The sequence below is a fragment of the Eptesicus fuscus genome, chromosome 2 (assembly GCF_027574615.1).
Source record: "Eptesicus fuscus isolate TK198812 chromosome 2, DD_ASM_mEF_20220401, whole genome shotgun sequence".
Classification (NCBI taxonomy): Eukaryota; Metazoa; Chordata; class Mammalia; order Chiroptera; family Vespertilionidae; genus Eptesicus; species Eptesicus fuscus.
Window position 1 is genome coordinate 115,508,932 of NC_072474.1, and position 23,645 is coordinate 115,532,576.

The 23,645-nt window shown below is 67.1% G+C and overlaps 1 protein-coding gene across 1 annotated transcript in view; it reads left to right on the plus strand.

Moving 5' to 3' along the window:
• SH3TC1 (SH3 domain and tetratricopeptide repeats 1) overlaps positions 1 to 17,304 on the plus strand; it is a 46,808-nt gene extending 29,504 nt beyond the window's left edge. Inside the window, exons 6-18 of the mRNA XM_054724245.1 lie at positions 280 to 426; positions 945 to 1,155; positions 1,992 to 2,068; positions 2,802 to 2,997; positions 5,388 to 5,521; positions 6,541 to 6,582; positions 8,511 to 10,175; positions 12,989 to 13,169; positions 13,330 to 13,480; positions 14,511 to 14,633; positions 15,295 to 15,445; positions 16,269 to 16,465; positions 16,983 to 17,304. Of these exons, the coding sequence (XP_054580220.1) occupies positions 280 to 426; positions 945 to 1,155; positions 1,992 to 2,068; positions 2,802 to 2,997; positions 5,388 to 5,521; positions 6,541 to 6,582; positions 8,511 to 10,175; positions 12,989 to 13,169; positions 13,330 to 13,480; positions 14,511 to 14,633; positions 15,295 to 15,445; positions 16,269 to 16,465; positions 16,983 to 17,240 (3,533 nt within the window). The 3' untranslated portion in view covers positions 17,241 to 17,304. The remainder of the gene's footprint in view (positions 1 to 279; positions 427 to 944; positions 1,156 to 1,991; positions 2,069 to 2,801; positions 2,998 to 5,387; positions 5,522 to 6,540; positions 6,583 to 8,510; positions 10,176 to 12,988; positions 13,170 to 13,329; positions 13,481 to 14,510; positions 14,634 to 15,294; positions 15,446 to 16,268; positions 16,466 to 16,982) is intronic.
• The last annotated feature ends 6,341 nt before the right edge of the window (positions 17,305 to 23,645 follow it).

Here is a 23,645-nt window from a genome sequence, read left to right on the forward strand (position 1 = left end):
GCCCCCTCCCCCCGCCCCCGTGTGAGCATGCTCTGTCCCGTCTCACAGACGAGGAGACCGAGGTCCTAGAGGAAGTCACTTGTCCTTGCTGAACCTTCCCAAGGCCCAGGGAGGTCAGGGTCACGACTGGTCCCCTGCAGCTCCGACAGTGGGACAGGGCCACCCGGGGGAGGGGGCGGGCACTGCAGGTCCCGACGGCCAGGCGGGTGTCTCCCTGAGCCTGGTGGGTGCCGGGCTCAGCCGCCCCCGAGCACGCTGTGACCGGGCCGCCTGCCGCAGGCTTCACGCACCACTGCCTGGAGAACCTGCTGGTGGGCCCGGCCTTCTGGCTGCGCTCGCCCGAGGAGCACGAGGAGGCGGCCATCCGGGTCTGCGTGGACGAGGAGGCGCTGAGGCTGACGCACGAGAGCCTCCTGGTCCAGGAAGGTGAGCCGCGGGGGCAGTGGCGCCGGCCCACGCCGCGCTGGGGACTCGGGGTCTCGACAGCTGGGGGGCTGGTGCAGTGGGGACCGAGGGGCTTGGGCCGCGGACACCGACAGGGGGGTGCCCGGGCTTTATCACCGATCAGCTCCCCAAGAAATAAGAGGAAGGGGGCTTGCAAGCGCCACCCCAGCCCGCGCTCCTGACGCGGCCACACAGCCTGACGTGGGCCCACTCGCCCGTGGGATCACACGTCTGGCCCTTCACAGCACAGAAGGGGAAACTGAGGCCCCAAGCGTCTGAGGGGGAGCCAGGCTCCCAGGGGAAGGCCAGCAGAGCCAGGACCCCAGCCCAGGTCCAGCCTCCCCGTCTGGCCCTTGGGGTCTGGTGCCTGGCAGCTGTGGGTGAGAGACGGGCGGGGGTGCCGCCCGCACCTGTGTCCTGAGGGGAGAGTGGGTCCCCTGCAGAGCGATAGCTGCCTCTGTGTCTGGCCACCTGAGTGACCACCCTCTGTCACGTCACAGGGCCTTTCTTTGTCCTGTGTCCTGACGGCTACGTGAGAGTGACCACCGGTCCCCAGGGTGCAGACAGGGGCCCCCAGCCCCTCAGGCCGGCTTCAGGGGCTCCCCAGGGAGAGGGGGCCCCGGGAGCGGGCTCCCCGGCCTGCAGGCTCCGCGCGTGCTCCGAGGAGGAGGCGGCCGTGTCCGCTGCAGAGCCTCTGACTCCGTTTCATCAGTAGGTACCGGCCTTCGTTCCTCTGCTTCCCGCTGGCAGCCCCACGCGGAGGCCAGGCCCTGGGCTGTCCGTTGGGGGGGGGCGGGGGGCAGCGTGAGCCCGGCAGACCCCACGCCCCCTCCTGCTGCTCCCAGCCCACCTGCCTCAGGGGACAGGACACAGCGCGCCCAGGGCCCGGGACGAGCTGCCCCACGCGCTGGCTCATCTGGAAAGCTGCTGCGGGAGCCGTAGGGCGTGAGCCCGCCGCTGGGAGCGCACGGGGACCTGCGCAAATGCCACCCAGGCGGGCGCGGCCCGAGACCAAGCTGCCCACATGCTGCCCACGGGCATGAGCTCGGCTGGGAGCTGCCCGGCAGCCACGGCACAGAGAGCAAGTTCGTCTCCCGGTGTCCGCTGTCCGGGAACAGCAGGCCGTGGCTCAGCTTCTCTCCGGGGAAATAAGGGCCCGGACGGGAGCCTGAGGAAGGCGGGAGGCAAACGGGCTGGGCGGCAGCACGGGCCTGGACAGGGCCACGCCTGGGCCTGAAGGCCGCACCCCGGGGCAGGCGTGTGTGCGCGTGTGCGTGTGCGTGTGTGTGTGTGTGTGTGTGTGTGGTGTGCGTGTGCGTGTGTGTGTGTGTGTGTGTGTGTGTGTGTGTGTGCGTGTGCGTGTGTGGGTGTGTGTGTGCGTGTGTGGTGTGTGTGTGCGCGCGCGTATGTGTGTGGTGTGTGGTGTGTGTGTGTGTGTGTGGGTGTGTGTGTGTGTGTGTGGTGGGACAGGTGGTGGGACCCGCATGAGTCACGGGGCTGCTAACTCATCCAGTCCCCACAGCAGAGACCCCCCTCTCCCACTGCAGATGGGCTCTCAGGGTCGCCTGGGACCCCTTCGAGGACTCTGTGGGTGAACCTGTGACGCCAGACACCCAGCTGATGGGTAAATGTCTCCCCTGGGGCAGTGGGTGGGGGCTGGGGGAGGGTAGGCACCAGCATTCTGGAAGCTTCTGCACTCACCTGAAGGCACCCCAAGCCAGAAGACATAGCCTTCTCTCCAGTTCACAAGGCGATAACTGAGGCTCGAGGCCTGTGGGCTGGTGTAGCACCCCCCCCACCCCCACCCCCACCCCCACCCCCAGCACAGCCAGGCCAGGCTGCCTGCTCCGGGTTGACCTGGGACAGGCGGGCTGGGCTGGGGGCTGGGCTGGAGCCGCTATTAACACTAGTGAGGCCGTGAGGCCAGGTCTTGTTCGGAGAGCCGGCGCTGCTAGGACCCCGGGCTCCGGCCGGCGCGTCTGCTCTGCCCCAGCTGGCTCGTGTTGGGTGGCTGTGTCCCTGTGAGGTGGACATGCGCGCCGTGGGAGGGGGATGGGAAGGACCCATGTTCACAGCCCCATGCGCCCTGAGTGGGCCCTGGCCGGCCTTGCTGGCGAGGAATGGAGGGAGGGGCCCTGGCCTTGGGGCCGACACCCAGGCCTCAGTTTCCCACGTCAGCGTGAGGACACAGCGCCCTCTCTGAGGACCCCAGAGATGCCAGCCCTCAGGTGCGGTGGCCAGGCCTCACCACACGCGGGGCAGGTGCCACATGGTCCCACGGCCGGACTGGGCACGCCTGGCTGCGCTGCCGTCTGCCCAGCCGGCCCCCAGCACTGACCGGAGCCCTCCCTCCGCAGCCGTGGGCCTGGCCGCAGCCGTGGCAGACTACCCGGGCGCGGGGCCCGAAGAGCTGGCCTTCCACAGCGGCGACCTCATCGAGATCCTGGGCGCCCAGGTGCCCGGCCTGCCCTGGTTCCTGGGCCGGCACGTGGCCTCGGGCCAGGTCGGGTTTGTGCGGACGAGTCTCGTCAGTGTGCAGGGCCGCGTGTCCGAGTGAGTGGCCGAGGCCCCCCTCCCGCCCCCCTCCCGGCCCCCCTCCGCCCCCCCTCCCGGCCCCCTCGCCCTGGGTCCTGCCACTGCCTGCCTGCCTCCCAGTGACAAGGCGGCTCGGCCCGGACCACGCCTCCCGAGCCTGCTCCCAGCCACGTCCCGGGGCTGGAGCGAATCCAGGCTGCCACCCCGTCCCCGGGCCAGTGTCCCCTCCTGTCTGGGCCTGGAGCCCGTGCTCTCGGCGCTGCCAGGGATCTTTCTCTGGGACCCAGCTGTGTCTCCACGCACCAGCCCCGGGGCTGCGGTGCACAGCGCCTCCTCCTGGAGCTCAGGCCCCCACCTTTGCGTCTCTCGCTCTGAGGCCAGTCCACAGCCAGGCGCCCAGGGGCTGCTCCCTCCGGGCTGCGGGAGGGTCCTTCCTGCCTCCTCCGCTTCCCGAGGCTCCCGGGGTTCCCTGTGGCCCCGTCACCCAGTCTCCTCTGTCTTCCCACGGCCTCGTCGCCTCTGTCTCACACGGACCGGCCGCTGGGCTTAGAGCCGCCTGAGCGGCCCACAGTGCCGCGTCTCAGGGCCTCCCCCGACTGCACCTGAAAACCCCATTTCAAATAAGGCTCCTGACGACAGGAGCTTGGGGGACACTTCAATGCAAGGCTCCCCTTCAGAAAGCCCTTCAGAGCGTCCGGGCCTGGCCTTCCCCCCGACTCAGGCCCAGTGGCCCCGATTTCACAGGCCACCATTCACCATCTACACCCCCCCCCCCCCGAGTCCAGCTGGGAGGCTAGCTTGCCCCCTCCTTCCTGGCCCTCTCTGGCCCCAAGTCTCATCTCCAATGGCTCATCCCTGGGGATTGTCACCCCGGCCCGGCTCCTCTCACTGTGTGGGCCCCCCATGCCCCGCTCTCTTTTATTTATTTAATTAATTTATTTTTGTTTGTTTCTTATCTTTTTTAAATATATGTATATTTTTAAAAATTGATTTCAGAGAGGAAGGAAGAGAGAGAGAGACATCAGTGATGAGAGAGAATAATGGATCAGCTGCCTCCTGCACTCCCTACACTGGGGATCGAGCCCGCAACCCGGGCCCGTGCCCCGACCGGGAATTGAACCGTGACCTCCCGGTTCATAGGTGGACGCTCAACCACGGAGCCACGCCGGCCGGGCTGTTGCTGTATCTTAACCCAGAGGTGTCCGGGGCCGGGCCCGGTCCTGCTTAGCAGGAGACCCCGGGCCTCCCCTCTTCACTCGGCAAACTTGCTGAAATCTTCCCGCTCCAGAGCCTGGGGCTGTGCCCTTTGTTCCGCGAACAACTGGTGCTGTCCTCTCCTCCTCACACCCCGACGCCGTCCGGGCTCGGGGAAAGGTCACGGGACAGCACGAGGCCGGCACCCTCCCCGATGGCCCGCACGCCCACGCGACCGCACGCTTTCTCCTCTTTCCTCTCCTTCCAGGTTCTCCTCAGCCCTCGAGAGGGAGTTGAGAACATGATGTTCTTTACTCCGAAACCACTCAGTGTTTTGAAAACCAGACATCCTCTTGCATAACCCCTGTCTGACGGTCAAGGCCAGGAATGAACCCCGACCCGTGCTCACACACCCCGTCCTCACACACCCCGTCCTCACACACCCCGTCCTCACACACCCCGTCCTCACACACCCCATTCGGATTCGCCAGTTTCCCATACGCCCGCTCTAGCCAGAGAACATTCCAGACGGCGCGTGACCAGCTGTCCTGTCTCCGTCGTCTTGTCTGTCGCCTTGGCCTGCGGTTACCCGTCTTTCTTGTCTTTATGACACCGACATTTGTCACTTATTTCGTCCAATGTCCCACAAGCTACTCTAAGTTCTCTTTGCCGTCTCAGAATAGCATCCTCTGAGCTCCAAAGTGCATGTCCAAGTTCCGTATTCTGCGGGGAACGTAGTCCTATAAGCAAGCGGCCTCCTCCTTCCCTCCTCCCGCCCCTCCCTCTGTGTCCTCTGACTTCCCTCTCCCCAACCTCACGGAGCACACGCGTGTTTGTGTGGGTTTGTGTGAGGTGCCTGGGAGCGCCGTGGGGCTTGTGTGAGGAGTTGAGCGTGTGGAGGGATCCATTCTGCCTGCACCGTCACGCCGGCCTCCAGGGGGGCGGGGGAGGGCATTTGAGGTTGGGCTTTGCAGGCAGCCCAGGAGCTCGTCTTCCCAGGCTGCTGTGACCCGCTGCGTCTGTCCCAGCCCGGCTCCGGGCACCTGCTGCTGGGCTGGCTCCCTGGAAGGCGGGATGTTGGTTTTGTTTGTTCTCTGGGGCCTCCACTGCTGGGCACACAGTAGGTGTGCGGGGACAGTCGTGGAGGGAGCGCAGTGGGTCTCCCTGGCGGCTGCCGTGGGGACCGCGGGGTGAGGTGGCCTCTGTCTCTCCAGGCTGGAGAGCGCGCTTTTCCTCGGCGAGGAGGAGAGGGCCTTCTTCCGCCGGGAGGGCCGCTTCTCCGCGGAGGACGCCCGGCGGCTGCTGAGCAAGACGGCGGGCGCGGACGTCTGCACGGCCTACAGCCTGGGTAGGTGCGGCGCGGCCCCGCCCAGCGGGCCCAGGGCTGGCCCGGGCTGCCTCCTCCCAGACCGCTGTCCCGTGTCACCTCTCCCCGCGTGGGGTTTCCCTGGGGCCGTGTGCAGGGCAGAGGGCGGAGGTGTGTCCCCAGCGGCGGAACGAAATGAGACGGGGACGAGGCCAGGACAGACTTGCCAGTCGCTGCACTGGTCACGAGCGTGGCTCACGGCCTCCTCCCCCTGGATGGAGACAGACACGCGTGGGTGCACGCCTGCATATATACACAGGCACACATGTGCATGTGCACACGCTTACATGCCTGCACACACGCTCACATGAAAACATGCACACCCAAATACACCCTTGCACATATAGCTACACATACACACGCGTGCGTGCGCGCACACACATGCACACACACATCTGCCTGTTGCGAACACGCGTGGCACGACGTTTCCCGCCGGCAGCAGGTGAGAGCCCGCCACGCAGCCCCGCTTCTCTCTGAGCGGCTGGCACTGGCCGGGGCGCAGCACGGCCCCCGCCGGCCTGGCGTGGGGTCTCCTCTTTCCCGGGACCCTCCCTGGGCCTGGTTCGGGGAGGCGTCGGGGTCAGCTCTCCCCGCCGGACGCCGCGTGGTCTCGGGGGCTGTCGGCACAGGCGACAGTTCACACTTTGCAGGTCTCCGCTCCGCTCTTTCTCATGAGGCTCCTGCGGCAGCCAGCGAGCTGCTAGTGTGCCCACTTCACAGAGGGGAGCACTGAGGCTTGGGGAGGCGCTGCCCCTGGGATGAGGGGGGCGCCCTGTTCCCTGGGAGAGCCCGCAGCCCCTCGTGGGGGACAGCCCTGCAGGGGTGCAGGTGGGGCAGACCCTGGGAGGCGCGGCGTCTCGGCTCCTCTCGGCCCCTGACCCCACTGCCCCTCGCCGGCGCTGGAGTTGGGAGTGTCACCATCGGGGTCACCACCTCTGCAGGACACGGCCCGGGTCAGAGGGCACTGGCTGGAGGCTGACCCTTCTCTCCTCCCCTTTCAGACAGACGCGGAGACACCGAGGCTGAGCCGGCGGAAGAGCGAGGTGGGCTCCTCCACGCGCTGGGCTCCTCCGGGCGCGGCTGGGCCGCGGGGCCGACGCGGGGCCGGCCGCCCGTGGGGGCTGGGGGGTCCTGCCTGGAGGCTGGGTGAGGTGCCGGGGGAGCGTCCTCCGCTGTGACAACAGGTCCCAGCAAACATGCCAGGCCTCCTGCCCTGCCCCCACCATGCCCGGCCCCCCGCGCTGTCCCCAGCTAAGGTGGGGCCCCTCCATGCCCTGTCCCCCGCTAAGGTGGGTCCGGTCCCCTCCATCCCTGTCCCCCCACACTGTCCCCAGCTAAGGTGAGTCCCCTCCATGCCTGAGCCCCCTGCCCTGTCCCCAGCTAAGGGGGGGCCCCTCCCCCTCCCCCGCTATGCCCTGTCCCCCGCTAAGGTGGGGCCCCTCCATGCCTGGCCCCCGCTAAGGGGGGGCCCCTCCATGCCGAGCACACTGTCCCCAGCTAAGGTGAGTCCCCTCCATGCCTGAGCCCCCTGCCCTGTCCCCCGCTAAGGGGGGGCCCCTCCATGCCGAGCACATGCCCGGCCCTGGGCCCTTCGCACACCCGCAGCAGCTGAGGTCCCACGGGCTCCGCTTTAAGGGGCAGCGGGCGCTGAATTGGAGCCGTATGTTCAGAAGTCAGTCCCTCGGGGTCTGCTCCCTCCCGGAGGCCGGTCCAGGGAGAAGCCCTCCTCCCTCCTCCCGCCCCCTCCTCCCAACAGAGGTCGGCACGGGAGAGGCCCAGACGGACGTGCCCGAGGCCCCTTTGAGGGTCCCGAGAGCAGGCCCCTCGGGGCACGGACACGGAGGGCCACTTTGGGTGCCGCCCCCGGGGCTGTCCCAGGGCGCTCTCCGAGCCTCGGGGTGACGACCGGAAGACGCTGCGGACTCCCCGCCTGGAGGAGGGGTTCGCCCCCTGCGAGCCCCCAGGAGCACAGGCCTGGGGGGGGGGCTTTGGCCTCACCGGACCTGGGTGTGTTCCTAGCAAATCGAATGTCGAGTCGGGTCGGACGCTGGCCAGCGAGCCACACTCCCGTATGGACTCCCGACCGCACGGGCCCCCAGGCACCCGCCAGTCTGGACCCCTTTTTGCACGTGGCTCTGAGACAGAGGCGTCTTTGCTGGTCTCCTCCCCAGCGCTCCCCGGAGCCGTGTTTTCCCAACAGGAAACGGCGTGTTTGCTCTGCGACTGGCCTGGCCTTCGGGCCCGGCTCTCTCCAAAGCCCACAGTCCCAGCCCCTGTTCTCCAGCTCCGCCCTTCCTCCTGCGACCCTCTGGCGGCCCTGGGCCTCGGCGTCTCAAACCCTTCAGGGCGAGGTGGAGTCGGGGGTGGGGCCGCTCCACGCTTCTGGTTGGAAGTGGTCCCAGGAGAGAAAGGGGCCTCCTCCCCCAGGGCCGGCTCTCTCAGTTCCGTAGCCGGTCCTCTCAGTTTCGTGGCCGGTTCTCTCGGTTCCGTGGCCGGTTCTCTCGGTCCCGTGGCTGGCTTTAGAGCTCAGGCTAATCCCTCCTCCGATTGGCTCTTGATGATGTCACAGGATCGCGGCACCTGACTGGAGACACGTGGGCAGTTGCAGCACTGAATGGGTGTCCCACTGAGTGGCTCTGAAGGGAAAGGGGTCTCTGTGTGGTCACAGAGCGAGGACACTAGTCTCCTGCAACTGCTTTCAAACAGCGAAGAATAAGAAAAGGAGGCCAGACTGGCCTGTGTTCTCCCTGTAACCATATGACTGAGCTCCCACTGTGCGCTGAGCTCCCACTGTGCGCTGAGCTCCCACTGTGCGCTGAGCTCCCACTGTGCGCTGGGCTCTGGGCGTTCCCTGGGGAAGCAGTATCTGCCAAACGCCGCCACAGGGACCCTGCGCCTGGGGAGGGACGTCGCTGCCCCATCCTGGACTCAGGGCAGACTCTAATCCATCTCGGGTTTTGGTAACTTGCAGAAACGCCTCTGCCTGGCCTGCACCCGGAGCCACAGGAGACCCTGCAGAAGGTGAAGAAGGTTCTAGAACGATGTAAGTCCTGCCACTGCTGCCCCGAGGAGCCAATGTCCTGGGGTCTCGACTCAGTGTCCAGTGAAGCGAGCTCACCGGACCCCGAGGACCCCTCCTTCTGCCTGGCCGCGGAGGACGACTGGGCCGACCCGGAGGCCCTGGGCTCCCTGCTGCGGTTCCTGGATGCTCCCGGGTACGAGCCCGGCTTCCGTGGCCTGTACGACGCCTCCCTGCCGGGGCTCGGCACCACGTTCCGTGGCTTCACCGACGAGGAAGAGCTGGCCGGGCGCCTGGCCCAGGCCCGGGGGGCGGCCAAGAAGGCGGACCTCCCCATGGCCCTGGCCAGGCTCTGCTTCCTGCTGGGGCGGCTGTGCGAGCGGAGGCTCAAGCTGTCCCAGGCTCGCGTGTACTTCGAGGAGGCCCTGGGGGCCCTGGGCGGCCACTTCGGGGACCTCTTCCTGGTGGTGGCCCTGTATGCCAACCTGGCCGCCGTCCACCTGAGGCAGAACAGCAGGGACAAGGGCGGGCAGGCGGTGCCCAAAGCCTGCGCCCTGCTCCTGGGCACGCCGGGCCACGCCTGCAGCACCGCGGCCGAGGCGGAGCTCCTGCGGCTCGCCCTGCGCAGGGCCGTGGGCGCCCGCAGCCCGCAGGCCGAGGCCCGCGCCTGCTTCCTGCTGGCCCGGCACCAGGTCCGCCTCAAGCAGCCCGAGGCGGCCCTGCCCTTCCTGGAGAGGCTGCTGCTGCTGCACGGGGCCCTGGGGCGCCCGGACGCCGCGTGGCCCGCCGACGGCTACCTGCTCCTGGCCGACATCTACAGCCGCAAGTGCCTGCCGCACCTGGCGCTCAGCTGCGTCCGGGTGGCCTCGCTGCGCGCCCGGGGCTCGCTGGCCAGCTCGCTGCGGAGCGTGGACCTGGTCCTGCGGAACACGCCGCAGCCCCCGCGCCTCCCCTCGCAGATCGCGCACTACCTCCGGCAGGCGCTGGCCGCCCCGGCCCCCGGCCCGGCACCCCCGTGGCGCGGGCCCCTCTACGCCAGCCTGGCCCGGCTGCACAGCCTCCACCGGCAGCACGGCCGGGCCATCGCCTTCATGACGCAGGCGCTGGAAGCCGACGCCGAGGCGGGTGGCCGCCGCGTCGTGGACGACCTGGTGGCCCTGGCCTGGCTGCACGTGCTTCACGGGCAGAGCCGGGTGGCCCTGGGCATCCTGCAGTCGGTCCTGGCCGAGGCCGTGTTCAGTGTGGACCAGGAGGGCGTGATCGCCAACATGATGGCCATCGCCCTGAAGAGGACGGGCCGGACGCGGCCGGCGGCCGAGGGCTACTTCCGCGCCCTGAGCATCGCCAAGCGCCTGGGCCAGCGGCGGAACCAGGCGGTGGCCCTGGCCAACTTCGGGGCGCTGTGCCTGCAGGCGGGGGCCGGCGGGCTGGCCCAGCACTACCTCCTGGAGGCCGTGAGGCTCTTCTCGGGGCTGCGCCCCGGGGAGCGCGGCCGGGACTTCCCCCACGTGCTCCTGCAGCTGGGCCACCTGTGCACGCGCCGGGCCCTCGCCCAGCGGGGCAAGTGCTACTACGAGTGGGCCTTCCTGGTCGCCGTGGAGACGGGCCACCTGGAGAGTAAGTGCCGCCCAGCCCCCTCCGACTTCCCGGAAAGAGCGTGCTTTCTTTCCGCCTCCGGTCAGAGCGCGCCGGGTGTGAGAGTCAGGCGGGCGGCGGTTTTTCCGCCACCGACAGCGCTGAGTCATGGAAACCGCGCGCTGTTTGCAGGCGCCGAGGCTGCTCCCACACGGGGCGGACAGGCCGGGCCTCCAGCGCGTCTCCGTCTGCCCCTCGCCCGGGCATCCCCACCGGCACGGGCATCGCCCAGGCCGGGCCGGAGGGACTGGCAGAGCGGAGCCGGGGCCTTGAACGTGGGTGATTTACCGGTGGCTTCCTCTAGGCTAAGGTGACCAGATCGTCCCGCTTTTGGCGGGACAGTCCCGATTTTTAACAATTTGTCCCATGTCCCACGGCATTTTAAAAAAGTCCCTATTTTTGGAAAGAAAACGCCGTGGGACGTGGGACAAATTGTTAAAAATCAGTTTTGTCCCGCCAAAAGCGGGACGATCTGGTCACCTTACTCTGGGCATCCGCCAGCCCTGCCCGCCAGATGCCTCCCGGGTGGCGGGCGGTTCCCAGGGCTGCGGAGCCGTCGGCTTCACGAACAGCCCCTTGTGCGAGTACACCGGGCTCCGTGCCGGCTCCCCTGCAAATGGGACTGAGGGGGTCTCACGGGAAGCAGTGCCCGGCTCACAAGACCACAGAGTGGCCCTCGGGGTGGTGGGCAGCCCCTGGCCCCGACGCGTGGGTCAGGGAGTCTGTGTGGTCTGGGACCTGAGGGTCAGGAGGGTGTAGCCAGGCATTAAGGTGGGGCAGCCGGGAGAGCTGGCAGCAGGCGCGGCGTGTACGGAGGCCCTGGGGTGGGTGAGCCGGCCATGCATTAAGGTGCAAGGCCTGGGTGGGATGGGGGATGGGTGGTGAGAGCCTCGATCGGGGCCCCGAGACGGGGCAGGAGAACCTAGGCTGCGATGAGGGCACTGGGGAGCCACCGAGGGCCGTGGCCCCCTCACTGAGGCCGGCAGGGGGCCCTCTGAGCCTCAGGGACGCACTGGGGCCGGGGTCTGGGGACTTGGGCCTCAGACAGGTCGGACGGTGCCTGCCAGGGGCCCCCAGGGGCCTCCCAGAAACCTCCTCTGGGCCCCCAGAGGGACTCAGAGTTTGGGGGACCTGGGGATCCTGTTGTTACCCCCATTGTGAATAGTGAGGAGACCCAGGGCTGGGGGACACCCAGGGCCGCCCAGTGCCTGCTCGGGGCCCTCGCTCAGGCTGTCCAGCCGTCTGTGTCCTCCGAGGCGTTTGTCCATCTCCACCTGCACGCCCCCCTCCCGCCCGGCCTGGCGAGCGCTGTGCCCCGCTGTCATCTTGTCCGGGAACGGCCGTCGGTTCCGTTGCCGTCTCTCTGGCTTTGCGGCTGCTGTCGTTTTACCACCTCCTGGCTCTCCCCCCGTTTCGCGGTCCTGCCGCTGGTGCACCCTCTCTTTCTCGCTTCTTGGAGTGGAAGTTGAGAGGTTTTTGCTTGAACTTTTCTTCTTTGTAAAGACACTCACAGGCACAAGTCCCCGTGAGGCCGCTTTCGCCGTGGCCGGTGCTGGCGCCGCGCGCCCTGTCTCCGCTCATCTCAACGCGCCTCCCCGTCTCCGTCCCATTTCCGCCTGGGCCCCTGGGTGCTGAGGAGTTTGTTCACGTCCACGTATTTGTGAATTCCCCAAACTTCCTTCTGTTTATTTATTTTAAATATATTTCTATTGATTTCAGAGAGGAAGGGAGAGAGAGATAGAAACATCAATGCCTCCTGCACGCCCCCTACTGGGGATCAAGCCCGCAACCCAGGCATGTGTCCTTGACCAAAATCAAACCTGGGACCCTTCAGTCCACAGGCCGACACTCTATCCACTGAGCCACGCCGGCCAGGGCTGCTTACTATTTTTTACTTTATTTTTATTGTTGACGCTATTACAGATGTCCCCCATTTCCCTCCCCTTTTGCCCGCCTCCCCATACCCCCTCTCACCCCCCTCTCCCCACCCCCTCTCCCCACCCCCCTCTCTTCACCCCCCTCTCCCCACCCCCTCTCTCCACCCCCCTCTCCCCACCCCCTCTCCCCACCCCCCTCTCCCTACTGGCCATCAGCACCCAATTGTCTGTGTGCCCAAGGGCTGTGCATATAGGTTCTTCAGGTCATTTTTTTCAAATATGTTTTTCTTGATCGCAGAGAGAGGAAGGGAGAGGGAGAGAGAGAGAGAGAGAGAGAGAGAGAGAGAGAGAAGCATCGATGATGAGAGAGAAACATTGACTGGGGGACCGAGCCCACCACCCGGGCCTGCGCCCTGACCGGGAATCGCACCGTGACCTCCTGTCACGGGTTGACGCTCAGCCACGAGCCACGCCGGCCGGGCTTCGGGTCGTGTTCGCAGTGGAAGCGCGGTCCCAGGCCCCTTTCAGAGGGTGAGGCGGGCGGTGGCCGGGAGCCGACCCTGAGGGAGCTTTGGCTCCGGAGTGCCGGCGGCCGGATTTGAATCCCGTCTCCGCTGCCTGTCGGGACAGCATGGGGGTGCAGGTGTGCAGCCTCGCCAGCGCCGTGTGACGAGCTGTGGGCCGGGAGGTCGGTGCCGCTGGAGGGCCTGGCCAGGACCCCAGCCCGGGGCTTGTAAAAACGGGGTGCCGTCTCTCGAGCATCCATGGCTGCCCTGCCTGGCCCCAGCGTGTGACCTTGATAGGCTGCTCGGCCTGTGGGGGCTCAGTGTCCGACCCGCGATGACCCAGCGCGGAGGGTGGGAGCGGCGGCACACGCAGGGCCTGGAGCCCCACCCCGCCTCTCCCGTGTCCCCGCAGGCCAGCTGCGTGCCGTCCAGCGGCTGTGCCACTTCTACAGCGCGGTGCGGCCCCGCAGGGCCCAGTGCCTCGTCTACCACGAGTTCCAGCTGGCGCTGGCCCGCCGGGCGGCCGACACGGCGCTGGAGGGGCAGCTCCTGGAGACCATCGGCCGGCTCTACCTGGCCCTGGGCACCGAGCGGTGAGGGGCTCCGCGCGCAGCAGGGCGGCCGGGACCCGCGGCCGTGCCGGCCTCCCAGGGGCCCTCCTGGGGGCCATTTCCTTCCTTGGCGCCTGGGGGGCGGGCGGAGGAATTGGCCAGCCGCCTGGGGGCCTGTTCTGACCGTGGCTTCCGGTTCCAGGGCCTACAGAGCGGCGCTGGACTACACCAAGCGCAGTCTGGGCATCTTCATCGACCTCCAGGAGAAGGAGAAGGAGGCGCACGCCTGGCTGCAGGCCGGCAAGATCTACTACCTCCTGCGTCAGGACGAGCTGGTGGACCTGTACATCCAGGTGGGCGGCCGGCGCCGGCACCCGGGGAGCGCGGGTCTGTGCGCACGCACGCACTCCTTCACCCTAAGCCCCTGCCGAGCTGCGTGCCCGGGGCCCATGCCACCTCCCCACGGCCCCTGACCCCGCTGCCGGCCTCTGTCCCCGCAGTCTCAGCTCCCAGGGGCCGAGGCGCGTGCCCCTCACGGTGCCCCCTCCATGTTGGCACACGGCTAGTGCTCAATACACGTGCACGCGGTGCCCACGCCGTGGCACACAGGAGACCTTGCCCCGGCAGCACATGGCTCGTGTGCTTGAAACAGGGCACGATTTGGGGCGAACGGAGGCTCCTGTCCTTGCGAGGTTGCTCCTTCCTGAGCTCCTGCCGTGCCTCCCAGGCCAGGGGCCGAGGCTGTGAGTTGCAGCGAGGGGGGCAGTGCCCGCTGGGAGGGGGTTCGGGCAGCAGGACACAGGCGCAAAGGCCCGAGGCGCACAGATTTCGGGGTTGCGAGCAATTGGGAATAGTCAGTCCATCGCTCACTCAGCGGTATTTGTTGAGCACCTACTGTGCGCCAGGCACCGTGCCAGGCCCCCGACGCAGCAGAGAAGCCAACAGCCTTAGTCCTCTGGTGGGAGAGGTGGGCAGGCATGTGCCATCAGGGGTGCACAGGGGACAGAGGGAACATGGTGGGGTGAAGGGGCAGGGTGTGAGAGCCCCGTGAGGCCAGAGTGGAGGACGCCTGGGCCAGGCATGGCCGTGGGTTCAGGGCCCGCCCTGACTCTGCGCCAGGCTCCTCAGCAGTCCATCCCCGCCGGCCCCGAGCCTCCCCACGGGCCACGGGCGGGAACGATCGCCCTCACCCCAGTGGGTGACAGTGACCCCACAATGCCCAGGACCAGTCCCTCCTGGTGTGTGAGAGGGAAGAGGCCCAACGCCCTCGTTTCGCAGCTCGAGGGCCCCAGGGTGGCCGGGACGTGGCTGTGAGGGTCCCACTGGTGGACGGCCACCCGCCCGCGGCAGCGCTCTGGGTCTCACAGGCCCGCATCCCCGCAGGTGGCCCAGGACGCGGCCCTGTACACGGGGGACCCCAACCTGGGGCTGGAGCTGTTCGAGGCGGCCGGAGACATCTTCTTCAACGGGGCCTGGGAGCGGGACAAAGCTGTGTCCTTCTACAGGGTGAGGCCCGGCGGGCGGGGCGGGGGGCGCAGCGGGAGCGGCCTCCCGGGAGGCAGGATCGCCCTCTGCATTGTCTGGGATAGTCATGACCCCACCCCCACCCCAACCTAGAGGGACAGAGAAGGGACGCACTGTCTGAGGGTCACGGGCAGCTCCCAGCTCGCAGCACCCATCCCTGTCATCTCCAACAACCCAGAGTGCGTCTGTGCCCATTTTCCGGATGAGGAAACTGAGGCTCAGGGGAGCACAGGGGTGCCAAAGGACACCGCACACCAGTGGGAGGATCAGGCCCAGGGCCCAGTCTGCACGTGCCCCCAGGGAGGGCGGCTTCTCCCCTCCCGTCTGCCCGGCTCCCGGTGTGCGGCTCCGCCGCGGGTTCAGGTGGATGTGGCGTGTCAGAGCCCGGAGGGGTGCTGGACGCTCCTGTCAGGCCCTCGGGGCCGGAGGGAGGGGAGGGGAGGGCCGGCTGGGGGTATGCAGTGTGGACAGGTGGCCCTGGGGCGTCAGGGCCCCTCGGAGCTGGCCTTTCTCGGGGGACAGAGGTGCGTAAGGACCCGGGGGCAGTGGGCGGGCAGCTCCAGGGCGGTGCTGGGGGCTCTGAGGAGGGTCCTGGGTGTGGGCCTGACCCGCCTCGGCCTGACCCGCCTCCCCGCTTGGGCAGGACCGGGCGCTGCCCCTGGCCGTGACCACAGGGAACCAGGAGGCGGAGCTTCGGCTGTGCAACAAGCTGGTGGCGCTGCTGGCGGAGCTGGGCCTGCAGCAGGAGGGCCTGGAGTTCGCCCACACGGCCCTGGCTCTCAGCATCACCCGGGGTGAGCCCCGCACCCCGGCCCGGGCCTCCGCCTCTGACATCGGGAGGGCGGGGCTGAAGGTGGCAGAGGCTGCCCCAGGCCCCCGTGGGGTCTCGGGAATGCCGCGCTACGGCTGTGGCCGCCTCTGCCTCGGTCCCGCGCCACCCCCGAGGCCAGCGATCCCAGACGCGCCGGCTTCTCACCAGTCCCCGGCGGTGCCCGCCGTAGCCGTCCCCGCCCCGCACGCGGCTAGCCCCACTGGCCTTGGCTCACAGCACCTCAGGCCCCTCCAGACTCTGGTCCCTCGATGCCGGGCACCCCTGTGTCCGGTCCCCTAACTGAACTGTCCCAGGCCTCAGTCTCCCCCAAAGATGGGAGCCCCGAGAGGGCCAGGTGCACAGCAGGTGTGAAAGGGGGTCCCGTGCTGGCCCCACAGCGCTCACCTGGGGGAGGGACCTGGGCACAGCCTGGTCTGATGACATCCTTGGGATGGGGCGGGGCCACGGCTGATACACCAGGAGGGTCAGACGTCACGTCACGTCTGAGGTTGCCTGGAGCCCGGGGTCTGTGGGTGCAGCCCTCCTGACCTTTGGGGTCTCCTAGTCAAAGTAGTAACCCAGGTGGCTTCGTCAGGCGTGGAGGGGGGCCTCCAAACCCCCCACCTGGCCACATCCCCAAGGCGGGCGGGGAACAGGCGCCACGGGGCCCACTTCACAGGTGGGAAGAGTGAGTCTCGGATGGGAGGTGACTGGCGGAGCTCTGAGGCGGCTCTGACCGGCCTGTGCCGCCGCCGCCCCACGCAGCGTGTCCTCACGCACGCCCCCCCCCCGCCGTGCGCCCCCAGGAGACCGTCTGAACGAGCGCGTGGCCTACCACCGGCTGGCCGCCCTGCACCAGCGGCTGCGCCACGGCGAGCTGGCCGAGCACTTCTACCTCAAGGCGCTCTCGCTCTGCAGCTCGCCGCTGCAGTTCGCCGAGGAGACGCTGTACTACGTGAAGGTGTACCTGGTGCTGGGAGACCTCATCTTCTACGACCTGAAGGTGGGCGCCGGGAGGCGGGGCTCAGGGCTGGCGGGGGGGGCATCGCCCGCCCGGGTGGGTTGCCACTCAGACCCCCGAGGCCTGGGCCCGGTCCTCAGTCCCAGGGAGTCCAGGCCCTGGCAGCTCCCGGCCGAGCGTGAGGAGCCTGTGGGATCAGCCATGAGGCCAGCCACGCCCTGCAGAGCTCGGGGTCAGTGAGGCTGGCGTGTGAACAGATGACAGCGGCCTTTGCTTCACGTAAAGGACCAGATGGAGTGCAGTCAGGGGGGGCCTCCCGGAGGAGGTGGCTGCCAGGCTGAGTCTAGACAGCCAAGCAGGAGCTCGGGGCGGCCACAAAAATGTGGGAGGGGGTAAGGGTCTTTGGGGAGCGAAGGCGGGGCTCACCGCTACCCCATGATGCAAGATGCAACCCCAATCCTGGCCCCTCCGCCGGGAAGCCTGCCAGACTGTGCAGAGCTCCCCGGGCTCCGGGGACCCTTTATCCCTCACGTCCCTCCAACGTCACCCCTCCGGCCAGGACCCCTTCGACGCGGCCGGGTACTACCAGCTGGCGCTGGCGGCGGCCGTGGACCTGGGCAACAAGAAGGCCCAGATGAAGATCTACACGCGCCTGGCCACCATCTACCACCACTTCCTCCGGGACCGCGAGAAGTCCCTCTTCTTCTACCAGAAGGCCCGGACCTTCGCCTCCGAGCTCAGCGTCCGCAGGGGCCCCCCGGCCCCGCAGCGGTGCTGGGGGCGCGCGCCCTGGCTGGCCCCCGGCCACCCTCCCTGAGGCCCGGCTGGCGTGGTGCGTCCCGGCGGCGCGGTTTCCAGGAAACGAAGGAAGCGGCCAAGTGGCGATAGATGTTTTTGCTGTCACCTCCCCAAGTCTGCCGGCCCCTCCCGGTGGCCTCCTGGGGAGGGCCCAGGCCCGGCCCGTCCTGGGGGCCCCCTGCTGCTGCACCCCGTCCTCAGGCATAAGTGGGTAGGCTGTGAGCCAGCAGAGCCAGGCAGTCCCCTGCCAGCCACTCACGGTGTGGCCGTGGGCACGCTCCTCCCCGGCTCCCTTCCCGGAGCCCCGCTTCGAGTCTGTGTGCGCGGCGCTGCCTTCATCTGGAAGCCTCCTGTGAGGTCGGACTGCGGCGGTCCCTGTACGGCTGAGGAGACAGAGGACCAGAGCGGTTCGGAGCTCTGCCCGCTGCCACACAGCAGACAAGTAGGGAGGCCACGCGGGGCCGCCCACCCCTGCCCTGCCCTGCCCACCGGCTCCCCCCGCAGGCGGCCGAGGGCAGGATTCCATCCCGTTGGAATCCTCTCCCCGACTCACAGGCAGGGAAACCACGGCTCGGAGCGGGGTGTCCAGGGGCCTCTCACCCACACGCTCTCCTCCAGTCCCTCTTTCTCCTTGAACCTATTTTGTTAACCAGGTGAAAGTCACCTAATATAAACGGAACATTTCCAGTGGCCGGGCGGTGTCTGTTTGTCATTCCCGATGCCGAGGCCGCCGCCTGAGGAAGCCTGAGCCACGGAACCCCTCTCCCAGGCCCCTCGTCGAACAAGAGGGGACCCCGAGGCCTGGGGAGGGACTCGCCGGGGGGCAGAGCGCGGAGCCCTGGGCCTGGTTCTGTGCCCAGGACGGTGGCAGAGCGGAGGCCCCAGGGTGGGCCCCAGGGTGGGCGGGAAGACCCACCAGGCTTCCTTCCTCGGGTCCTGGAGCCCCAGAACCTGCCCTCAGAGGCGGCTGCCGGCCCCAGGCCTCTCCCACCAGGGGGCAGCAGAGAGCTTTCCAGAACCCCGGCCAGGGTGAGGGCAGGGGCCCAGCAGAGCTGTGGACACACCTTCTAGGCTTGACCTCGATCTGCCCTCTCTGGGGCTGGCTGAACGCGGGGAGGAGGCCGCACAGTAACTGGAATCATGAAGCCCTGGGAAGCGCCCGTCACAACTGCCCAGACTCGGAGGCCGCCGGCCGCCAGCCAGCGCCCAGGCCGCCGCTGGGAGCACCCGTGTGGGACCCAGGCCATCGGCAAACAGCGGCCTCGGGCCATCAGGGCCTCGGGATCCGGGCCTCCCTGTCCTCCCACACTTTCATCCCCCGCCCACGGCGGGCACTGGCCCCCCGGGACCCCGTGGCTCTCGGCAGCAGACCTGGAGGTCCAGAGGGAGGCTCGGTCGTGCACCCGCTGGGCTCAGATTCAAGCCCCACCTCCAGGCTGTGGGGTTTGTGGGAAGAGTTTATTTCTGAGCCCTGGTTGGTGACGACACGAGCGGACAGACCCCGTATCGGGGTGAAGCGAGGGTCTGAGCAGCCGGCCAGCTCGGCTCCGGGCGGCCCTCGGCCTGTTTCCCATTAACGAAGCCGTTACTCTAGGACGAGCGCCAGCGCCACGGGCTGCCGACACCGAACCAAAGCGCCAGTCACTGGCCAAGCCACTTCACCACTGAGACCCTCGGTCTCTTCTTCACCTGTAACCAGAGGCAAACCACTCCCCCAGGCTCTGAGGATGAGGGAGACCGTGTGCCGGGCGCCGAGTGGGTGCGCAGAGCTGGGCCGCCGGCCTCTGCTGTGGCCGAGGCGAGGAGCAGGCCGGGAGGGGGGCCCCAGGCTCACAGCCTGGTCCCGCTTCTCCCTCCCGAGCCCAGGGCCACGGGCAGCAGCCCCGAGGCCCTTCTCCCAGCAGAGTGGGCACGAGATGGGCATGTGCCGGGCACAGGGTAGGCCTTCAGCCCTCTGCACCGGCGGGCACGCAGCCCGGAGCCCCGTGGCCCGGTTTTAGAAGGAGGCGCCGTGTCTCAGCGGGGTCCGTCCAGTCTCCTCCCCACACCCCTCCCTGTGCGCTGGCTGTGCGCAAACTCCATTAACGCTGCAGGGCTGGGCCGGCAGCTCCTGGAGGAGCCCTGGGGCTGGGAGGGAAGCACACTCGCTGCTGGGGTCCCTGGAGGCTCTCCCACCCACCGCCCCACAGAAGGGAAGCGCCCGCCCGCCCCCGTCACAGCCCCGCCTCCGGGCTGCCAGGTGCTGGGGGCCCACTCAGCCTGGCTGTCTCCCCACTCCGCTCTGGCTCCCCCGAGGAGCCAAGGCTGAGCCAGTCCTGGTTGGCCTCAGATTTGGGTAAGGAAACCGTAGCTCAGAGAGGGATTGCGACTATCCCAAGGCTGCACAGCACCTGTCATGGTGGCCCTCAGCCCCTCACCTCCAATGATGGTGTGAGTGCGGGAGGGGTGCCCGGGGAAGTGAGCGCTCTCCCGGGCAGACTTCTCGGACATGGGAGGTGAGAGACCCTCAGGAAGGAGTGAGCTCCCCATCTGCAGAGGGGTCCAAGCAGCCCACAGAGGGCCTCCGCGTGAACAGGTGTGCTTAGGCGACCCCGAGAGTGTGCTGGGCACTGGGGAGCCCCTCGGACTCCCTGCACCACCTGTGGTCCCAGCTGCATGGGGCAGCTGGGGAGCTGGCGCTGTGCTTTCCTGGCCTGGGGGGGGGGGGGGGGGGGCGGCTGCCGGCCACGGGCTGTGCAGGGGGGAACCCTGCCTACCACGGGGGGTGGGGGGGTCTGTGCAAGTCCAGGCTGGGCCACTGACGGGGTGACCTGAGCACCTGCAGGAGGCGCCCCTCCTGTGCCAGTGGCCTGCCCCCCCCCCCCGGGCGCCTCGGTTTTCTCATCTGTAAAAGGGGGCGATGGTCCTCGCAGACTGAAGATGCCCCCCTGGCACCCGCCGGGTCACTACACTCACCCAGGCGGAAGGCAGAGCTCTAACAGGCCCTTTAGCCCTGGCTGGTGGCTCAGTGGTCAGAGCGTTGGCCCTGTCCGCCCGCTGCTGAGCTCACCCGACCCTCACGGCCCAGCCGGAACCCAAGCCAGGATTTCACAAGCCCTGGCTCGGGCCGGCCCGCAGCGTCCTGGGGAGGAGGAACGCGGGGCCGGGGCGTCTCTGGGAAACAGGGGCGCCCCTCCCAGAAGACGGATGGGCTCACCGGCAGGGCAGGGAAGCCCTCTGGGGACCTGTGAGCGGGAGTGGGGGGCCATGAGGCTGGGCGCAGGGCGGGGTTTCCAGAGAAAGGGAGGGGGGGAGGGAGACGCGAGGCTCAGGCTCAGGAGCAGGCCCCGCCCGGGTGCGGGAGGCAGAGGTGGCAGTTGCCTCACCCGGACGGACGGGACATTCCTCTACGTCACCCCACCTGCCCCGGGGGCAGTCCTATGGCAGCCCCCTCTTCCCCCCCCGGAGCTGGCCCCGCCAGGGCTGGCGGGAGGCCCAGGAGCGGTGGTGACCCCCACAGCAGACACCCTATTCCCGGCCGGGCGGGGCCGCAGCGAGGGTGAGGTTGGCCGGCCTGACCTAGTCCCGCACAGCACGCCTGCTCCCCGGGACACACCGGGACACACTGGGACACACCGGGGCCGCCTAGGACAGGCGCCAAGGACGGGGGCCTCACCCCTCACCTCTCCAGGCTCTCTGTGCAGACCCACAGGCTGGGAGGAGGCCCGGGGCTGGGGCCCGCTGCTCACCTGGCTGCCTCATGGGCCCTCCCCCTTCGCCCCAGCTCCAGCCAGCACCTGGGCAGGGCACCCCGCCCCAGCCAGCTCGGGGACGCGGGAAAAGCTCCCCCCCACACCCCCCCTCCCACCCCCCACCCACCCCCGCGTTCTCCCGCCTGTATGAGGAATACTCTTGGCTTGAGGACAGCGCCTCAGCCTAAGGGTTTCCCACCCTATTGCCAGGGGCCTGAGAAGAGGTCAGCGTAAGGTCAAGCCTGCCAGCCTGATCACCCCCTAACCACTCCCCTGCCAGCCTGATTGACGCCTAACTGCTCCCCTGCCGGTCCGATTGCCCCCAACTGCCCTTCCCTGCCAGCCACCTTGTGGTGCCATCTTGTGACCACATGTGGTGGCCATCTTGTGACCACATGGGTTGGCCATCTTGTGTGAGAGAGTGATGGTCAATTTGCATATTACCTCTTTATTAGATCGGTTAAGAAGTTGCAAAGATAGTGCAGGGGGTCATGTGCATGCTTCACCCGGTTCCCCACAACCACGTCGTATGTAACAACTGCACACATGCCGTGCAAGAGGCCCCGTGTCGCTTATCCTGCGTGTAGATTCATGTGGCCACCAGTGCCATCAACACCCCGACTGCCCCCGAACCCAGCCTCTCCGGGTCACAGCCACCCCGGCGTCCATACTGCAGCCCCCGCCCCTCCCCGCCCCCAGCCTGTTCTGTCTGCGATGCAGGGGTCCCGAGTGGCTCTAGCAGAGGGTGGTACAGTCCGTGACATGGGAGAGCGACTTCGTAGTCAGGATGGTGCCTCGGAGACCCACGCAGGGGGCGGTATCAGGCACAGGGCCTCCGTGGACAGTTCTCTCCCTCAGGGGGCGCCAGGGCTGTCCTGTGCGCATGCTTGGGGCGGGGCTGCCAAATTGTCCAGAGTGGCCGTACCCATCACATGTCCCGGCACCATTTGGACCAATGCACAGGCCGAGAAGGAAATCCCCAAATGACCCTCATCTTTGGTGCAAATCAAGCCCAGTTCCTGGCCCTAATGTGTGTGATTCTGTATCTTCCCCAGGTTATGAGTAGACATGTATGTTTATGTATGTTTTGCAATAAGAAAATCACATTCTGCAAAAGTTATTTGATAAAATGAGAAAATTCTTATGAAATCATGTTTTTTAAAATGAAGATACTGCAGGATCTATCAGTCTAGTCTTAACTACATAATACACACACTCACACATCACACACTCACTCACACACACACAGACACACACACACATACACACATTCACTCACACTCACTCACACACACTCACACACTCACTCACACATACACACTCACATTCACATACTCTCACACACTCTCACGCTTTCAGACACACACCAATTACACTCACACTCACACACTCACATTCACTCACACGTAGACACTGCCATTCACATACTCTCACACACTCTCACACTTTCAGACTCACACTCACACACTCACACTCTCTCACACTTTCAGACACACACCAATTACACTCACACTCACACACTCACATTCACTCACACGTAGACACTGCCATTCACATACTCTCACACACTACACTCTCTCACACTTTCAGACACACACCAATTACACTCACACGGCGGGACTCAGACCGGAGGACAGAGCCCAGACGTCAGCGCGGCCCGCCCTGCCTGGGATGGGGCGGTCACTTCCTGTGGCTGCTGCAGAGATGACCACACACTTGGTGACTTCAAACAACAGAAATGTGTGCGCTCAGAGTCCCAGACGCCAGAGGCGGAGCTCAAGGCCGCAGGCCGCCCCTCGCAGGCTCCCGGGAGGGTCCCCTGCCTCTCCGCTCCCGGGGTCCTGCCACGCTGGGCTGGTGGCCGCCTCGCCCAGCCCCTGCCTCCGCCCTCACGTGAGCTCCTCCCCGTCCTCTGTGTGTCCTGAGGGGCCGGGACGGTCTCACGGCATCAGGACGGACCATCTCACTGCGTGACCAGGATGGCCCATCTCACTGCGTGACCGGGATGGCCCATCTCACCGCGTGACCAGGATGGACCATCTCACTGCGTGACCAGGATGGACCATCTCACTGGGTGACCAGGATGGACCATCTCACTGCGTGACCAGGATGGACCATCTCACTGGGTGACCAGGATGGCCCATCTCACCGGGTGACCAGGATGGACCATCTCACTGCGTGACCAGGATGGCCCATCTCACTGCGTGACCAGGATGGCCCATCTCACTGGGTGACCAGGATGGCCCATCTCACCGGGTGACCAGGATGGACCATCTCACTGGGTGACCAGGATGGCCCATCTCACCGGGTGACCAGGATGGACCATCTCACCGGGTGACCAGGATGGACCATCTCACCGGGTGACCAGGATGGACCATCTCACTGGGTGACCAGGATGGCCCATCTCACTGCGTGACCAGGATGGCCCATCTCACTGCGTGACCAGGATGGACCATCTCACTGCGTGACCAGGATGGACCATCTCACTGCGTGACCAGGATGGCCCATCTCACTGCGTGACCAGGATGGCCCATCTCACTGGGTGACCAGGATGGACCATCTCACTGGGTGACCAGGATGGACCATCTCACTGGGTGACCAGGATGGACCATCTCACTGGGTGACCAGGATGGCCCATCTCACTGCGTGACCAGGATGGACCATCTCACTGCGTGACCAGGATGGCCCATCTC